This window comes from Pelodiscus sinensis, chromosome 2 (assembly GCF_052426305.1).
Source record: "Pelodiscus sinensis isolate ZL-2025 chromosome 2, ASM5242630v1, whole genome shotgun sequence".
NCBI classification, from domain to species: domain Eukaryota; kingdom Metazoa; phylum Chordata; order Testudines; family Trionychidae; genus Pelodiscus; species Pelodiscus sinensis.
This window is the reverse complement of record NC_143053.1, coordinates 2381187-2387500: the sequence shown is the minus strand read 5'-3', so window position 1 is coordinate 2387500 and position 6314 is coordinate 2381187. Positions and strand designations below refer to the sequence as shown.

Below are 6314 nucleotides of genomic sequence, written 5' to 3'. Positions count from 1 at the left end.
CCCCTCGGGGAGCCGGCCCCAGGGCTGCAGCGGAGCCGGCAGGCGAGCACCCGGGCTGGGAGCCAGCAGCAGCCGGCGGAGACCAGGACCCAGGAATTAGGAGCTGGCCGGCTCCGGCGTGCGGAAAGGAGGCGGAGAGGCCTGGAGCGGCTGGCCCTGGCTGCGGTTGGAGGCGAGCCCCGCTAGCACAGGACGGGGCCCTTCGGCCTGACTCGCACACCAAACGTCCTTCGGCCCAGGGGCCCCCTGGCCCCAGGGAGCCTGGCGAGACAGCCCCCCCCCACGATTCACCCCCATCCACAGCAGGGGAGCGGTGGGGACGGAGGGGAGGAATCTCCAGGCAGGGCGCGTGGGGAGGGCCGGGGGGGGAGGGCCGAGGCAGGGGCACAGGTACCTTCCGAGGCAGGCAGCTCCCCTCCGGCACCAGCCCTGCGCGGCAGAGCCAGGAACAGGCAGGACAGAAAGAAAACACAGTTACCAGGCAGACCCCCCCCCCCCCCCGCATCACGCTCCCCCTGCGCTGGAGTCGGGGGGGAGGGGACGTGCCCCGGAGCTCAGCCCCGTGCGGGTGCAGCCTCCGGAGCCCGTCTCTGGAGCCCGGTCCAGGCTGGCTCTGGCAACAGGGCAGCAGCACCTGGAACTCTTCCCTGGCCGCTCAGAGCTGGGAGCAACCGCCCCAGCCCGGAACGAGGACCCGGCCCTGGGAACACCCCACCCCCTCCCAGGGCCACCGGCTGCCCCCTCGCAGCCCGAGGCAGGAGGGGCCTGGGGCCCTGGGGAGAGGGGAACAAAACTCCCCTCAACTCCTCCTCCCCCCCCCCCAGCCATCAGGCCTCTGCCCGCTGGGACTATCCAGCGCCCGAGCCCGGCACAGGCCAGGCCGCCCCGGTGGGCCCCAGCCGGCCAGGCAGGGGGACGGGAACCTTGCTGGCCCCAGGGCGGGTCTCACCTGGGGGGAAGCGGCGGGCAGAGCGGCTCACGTCCAGCTGCACCTGGGTATAGTCCTTGTGGTTCCGGCGGACCGCCCTGCCTGGGGAGAGGCCAACGGGGTCAGGGGCAGCGGGTCCCAGGGGCCTCGAGCGGCTGCCTGCTGGAAGGGGGCTGCGCAGCAGGCGGATAAACAAGGCTGCTCCGGTGCCCAGGCCCCCCTCCCCTGGCTGAGTCAGCCGGGCAGCGGGGAGGGGGCCCGTCGGAGGCCCAGATCGCCAGACAGGGCACGTGCAGACAGTCGCACGGCCCCGATCTCAGCACAGCGGGGACCAGCTCCCGCCCCGCGCCCCCAGGGCTCCCTCCGGCCGACCACCCAGTGCCTGTTCTGCGCGAGCAGCGCCAGCCAGCGGGCAGAGCCACGGCCGGTGCTCACAAGGCTGACACGGGCCCCGGCTCCGAGGGGGGTCGGGCCAGTCTCTGTATTGACCCTGGTCCTCCCCTGGCCTAGCCAGGCCCCTCCCTCCCCAGGCACTTGCCTGTCACCTGGCTTCGGGGCTGCAGGTCAGGGGGTGGCAGCAGGGGCGAGGATCTGCCAGCTGGCACCCCAGCCGGCCCCGCAGCCTCAGCGGCCTCTCGTTCATTACGGCCAGCACGGCTGCAGCAGCGACCCACAGAGGGGGGCCCCATACAGGGCCACATCCCGGCCCCTCCGCGCCCCGGCCCCAGCCCCATGCCCACAGTGCACGCCCGGGCTTTGCAGCTGCTGGACACAGCCAGGGCGGCCACGGGCCAGATGTTGGCAGCGGGTCTCCGGACTGGGAATAGCTACTGCAGGGCCCATAGGGGCAGCCCGGAGGAGTTTTTTGACTCCCTCCGAGATCTGATGGGCAGAATCCCCTGGGATGTTAACATGAAGGGGAAAGGAGTCTAGGACAGCTCGCAGTATTTTAAAGAAGCCTTATTGAAGGCACAGAAAGTAACCATCCCAACGCGTAGCAAGAGAGGCAAACATGGTAGGAGACCGGATTGGCTTACAGGGGAAACCCTTGGTGATCTTAAGCACAAAAAGGAAGCTTGAAAGAGTGGAAACTTGGACAAATGACCAGGGAGGGGTTTAAATGTCTAGCTCGAGAATGCCGGGGGGTTATCAGGAAGGCGAAAGCGCAAATGGAATTGCGACTGGCTAAGGATGTGAAGGAGAACAAGAAAGGTTTCTACAGGCATGTTAACGAGAAGAAGGTGATCAGAGAGGGTGTGCGGCCCCTACTGGATGAAGGAGGTAACCTAGTGACAGAGGATGTGGGGAAAGCTGAAGCACTCAATGCTTTCTTTGCCTCTGTATTCACGGACAAGGTTGGCTCCCAGACTAATGCACTAGGCAGCGCAGTATGGGAAGGAGGTGGGCAGCCCGTGGTGGGTAAAGAACAGGTTAGGAACTATTTAGAAAAGCTAAACGTACACAAATCCATGGGTCCGGACTTAATGCACCCGAGGGTACTGAGGGAGTTGGCAAATGTCATTGAGGAGCCTTTGGCCATTATCTTTGAAAAGTCGTGGAGATCGGGAGAAATCCCGGATGACTGGAAAAAGGCAAATGTAGTGCCCATCTTCAAAAAAGGGAAGAAGGACGATCCAGGGAACTATAGGCCGGTCAGTCTTACCTCGGTTCCTGGAAAAATCATGGAAGGGATCCTTAAGGAATCCATTTTGAGGAAAGTGATCAGGAATAGTCAGCATGGATTCACAAAGGGCAAGTCGTTCCTGACCAATCTGATTAGCTTCTATGATGAGGTAACTGGCTCGGTGGACGTGGGGAAGTCAGTGGATGTGATAGACCTTGACTTTAGCAAGGCTTTTGATACCGTCTCCCACAATCTTCTTGCCAGCAAGTTAAGGGAATGTGGATTGGATAAATGGACGGTAAGATGGATAGAAAGCTGGCTAGAAGGCCGGGCCCAGCGCGTAGTGATCAATGGCTCAATGTCAGGATGGCGGTCGGTTTCTAGTGGAGTGCCCCAAGGTTCGGTTCTAGGACCGGTTTTGTTCAATAGCTTTATTAATGACCTGGATGAGGGGATGGGTTGCACCCTCAGCAAGTTTGCGGATGACACTAAGCTGGGGGGAGAGGTAGATACGCTTAAGGGCAGAGATAGGGTCCAGAGTGACTTAGACAAATTGGAGGATTGGGCCACAAGAAATCTGAGTAGGTTCAACAAGGACGAGTGCAGAGTCCTGCCCTTGGGACGGAAGAATCCCAAGCATTGTTACAGGCTGGGGACCAACCAGCTAAGTAGCAGTTCTGCAGAAAAGGACCTGGGGGTTACAGTGGATGAGAAGCTGGATAGGAGTCAACAGGGGCCCTTGTAGCCAAGAAGGCTAATGACATATTAGGTGCATTAGGAGGAGCATTGCCAGCAGATCCAGAGATGTCATTATTCCCCTGTATTCGGCTCTGGCAAGGCCACATCTGGAGTATTGTGTCCAGTTCTGGGCCCCCCACTACACAAAGGATGTGGACGCATTGGAGAGGGTCCAGTGGAGGGCAACCAAAATGATTAGGGGGCTGGAGCACATGACCTATGAGGAGAGGCTGAGGGACTTGGGTCTGTTTAGTCTGCAGAAGAGAAGAGTGAGGGGGGATTTGAGAGCAGCCTTCAACTCCCTGAAGGGAGGTTCCAAAGAGGCTGGAGAGAGGCTGTTCTCAGTAGTGACAGATGGCAGAACAAGGAGCAATGGGCTCAAGTTGTGGTGGGAGAGGTCTAGGTTGGATATTACGAAAAACTATTTCACTAGGAGGATGGTGAAGCACTGGGATGGGTTACCTAGGGAAGTAGTGGAGTCTCCATCCCTAGAGGTGTTTAAGTCTCGGCTTGACAAAGCCCTGGCCGGGTTGATTTAGATGGGATTGGTCCTGCCTAGAGCAGGGGGCTGGACTTGACCTTCTGAGGTCTCTTCCAGCTCTATGATTCTATGATAAGGGGATGGTTTGATGAGATAACAGGATCTTGGTAACTAGTTGACCATTCACTATCAGTGGGAAATAGGTCAATGGAGGGATGATAGGAGTTGCTATAGGAAACTTTCTGGGTGTCTGGCTGGTGAGTCTTGCCCACATGCTCAGGGTTTAGCTGATCGCCATATCTGGGGTCAGGAAGGAATTTTCCTCCAGGGTAGATTGGCAGAGGCCCTGGAGGTTTTTCGCCTTCCTCTGTAGCATTGGGCACAGATCACAGCTGGAGGATTCTCTGCATCTTGGGGCCTTCAAAGTATCTGAAGGCTTCAGTATCTGAGACATAGGTGAGAGGATTATTCTAGGAGGGGTGGGTGAGATTCTGTGGCCTGCACTGTGCAGGGGGTCAGACTAGATGATCAGAATGGTCCCTTCTGACCTTAAAGTCTATGAGTCGCCCCCCCCCCCAGCACAGGGTGCAGCCCGCAGCGACCAGCCCTGCCCACGTGCTCGATGAAAACGAGCTGGCCCCCCGAGAGCGGTACTGCCCTCGTTACCAGGGTGCTCACGAGCAGCAGCAAAAAGAACCCAGGTGCCCTGCCTCCCCCGCTCTAACCACTAGGCTACACTGCCGCCGCCACCAGAACCGCGCACACAAGCGAGCCCCTGCTGCGCGCGGCACAGCCAATCAGAATCCCCGGGACGGCGCCGGCCCCACGCCGGGGAGCCGAGCCCCCTACCTGGCTTGGGGGGCAGGTTGTAGACATTGACGCTGAGCAGCTTCGGCCAGACCCTCCTGCGGATCTCGTCTGTGAGCAGCCCCCCCTCGCTCACCGCGGCCCCCCGCAGGGTCTCCACGGCCACGGGGTCGCTCGTCAGGGCCTGGTGGATCGACAGCAGCTTCTGCTTCCTCCTCGACCCCGGCGGCTCTGCCAGGAGGAAAGAGACGGTCACCCCGGGGCCTTCCCTCGGCTCCGCCTTCCCGGAGCACCCACGGGATTCCTCCCGCCCGGGCCCCGGGCCCACGCCCTGCACCGCCCCGGCTCAGTGGGGAGGGGCCCCGACGCCAGGTGGGGAGACAGGGAACGGCGCAGCCCTACCCCCGAGCCAGCTTGGCTAAAAGCCAACGGACGACCGGGGGATTCGCCGGCCTGCCAGCTCCCCAAGGGAGACCCAGGGGCCAGGAGCAGGCCACGGGGACCCCCTCGCGTTGTCTCCCATCACAGACTCCCGCCGGCTCCGTTCCAGCCTCCCCTGCACCAGAGAAAGTGGCAGAAAGTTCTTCTTCACACAGCGTGTAGTCAACCTGTGGAACTCCTTGCCAGAGGAGGCTGTGAAGGCTAGGACTATAACCGAGTTTAAAGAGAAGCTGGATAATTTCCTGGAGGTTAGGTCCATAAAAGGCCATTAGCCAGGGGATAAAATGGTGTCCCTGGCCTTTGTCAGAGGCTGGAGAGGGATGGCAGGAGACAAATTGCTTGATCATTGTCTTCGGTCCACCCTCTCTGGGGCACCTGGTGCTGGCCACTGTCGGTAGACAGGACACGGGGCTAGATGGCCCTTTGGTCTGACCCAGTACGGCCGTTCTTATGTTCTTATGAAGGAGACAGACTAAGGAGGGGGCTGGAATTAGGGGCCCAGGGACCCCAGCTCAAGGGGGCTGAGGCGTCCTGGCCCTGACTCCTGTAGCCACCTCACGTCTGTGCTGGGCTGTGTCCCGGAGAAGCAATAAACCCTCAATTCTACTGGCTGGCGGAGCCTGTTCTTGCTGCTACGGGGGTGCAGGATCGGGGGGGGAACCCCAACACGCCGTCACAGGGGTGGGGCGCTGCAGCACTCGGCCGGCGAGTCTGCACCCCGGGGATCGGCGGGGAGATGGCCTGCGCCTGACTCCTGGAGGCAGACCTTGTGGGGCTGTGCAGACGGAGGGGCCTGCCGGGGAAAGCAGCCAGCAAGGCACTGACACTACATCACAGAGGCAGAGTCTCGTCATGGATCAGCCACTCGCCAAGGCCGACAACAAGGAGGTGGCCGCGTTCATGGGCAAGGCTGGCGGGGGCTCCAAGGGGAGGGGCGGCGCGAGCAGCCCACCCGCCGGGGCTCTGATCCTGACGGGGTCTGGGCTCTGAGCCGGACCAACCTTTAGTTATGAATGACACGGGAAAAAGCGACGTGAAAAGAGCATTAGCGAGGCGGTCAAGTCGAGCATTCAGGAACTAGGAAAGGCCTGAATCCAGCCCGTGTGCTCACGCGTCACACTGCAGCCTTGAGCGGCGCGAGCAGCCGCGGTTTGTCCGCCAGACCCCGCCGCACCCGGCGCACGGGGCGGAGAACGCTCGGGGGACGAACGGCGACGCGCTCGCCTGCCCTACTGTTCCACCAGACCCCGCCGCACCCGGCGCACGGGGCGGAGAACGCTCGGGGGACGAACGGC

At 61.5% G+C, this 6314-nt stretch overlaps 1 protein-coding gene across 7 annotated transcripts in view; it reads right to left on the bottom strand.

Moving 5' to 3' along the window:
- The window catches only part of LOC106732300 (TBC1 domain family member 20-like), a 45142-nt gene that overhangs the window by 18932 nt on the left and 19896 nt on the right, over nucleotides 1-6314 (bottom strand). For 4 of the 7 annotated variants that reach the window (XM_089776101.1, XM_089776100.1, XM_089776099.1 and 1 more), the window contains 3 exons: nucleotides 4621-4809; nucleotides 950-1030; nucleotides 395-429 (listed from right to left, as the gene is read on the bottom strand). In XM_089776101.1, coding sequence (XP_089632227.1) covers nucleotides 395-429; nucleotides 950-1030; nucleotides 4621-4809 — 305 coding nt within the window. The remainder of the gene's footprint in view (nucleotides 1-394; nucleotides 430-949; nucleotides 1031-4620; nucleotides 4810-6314) is intronic. The other 3 variants (XM_089776103.1, XM_075916822.2, XM_089776102.1) reach the window with 1 other exon arrangement.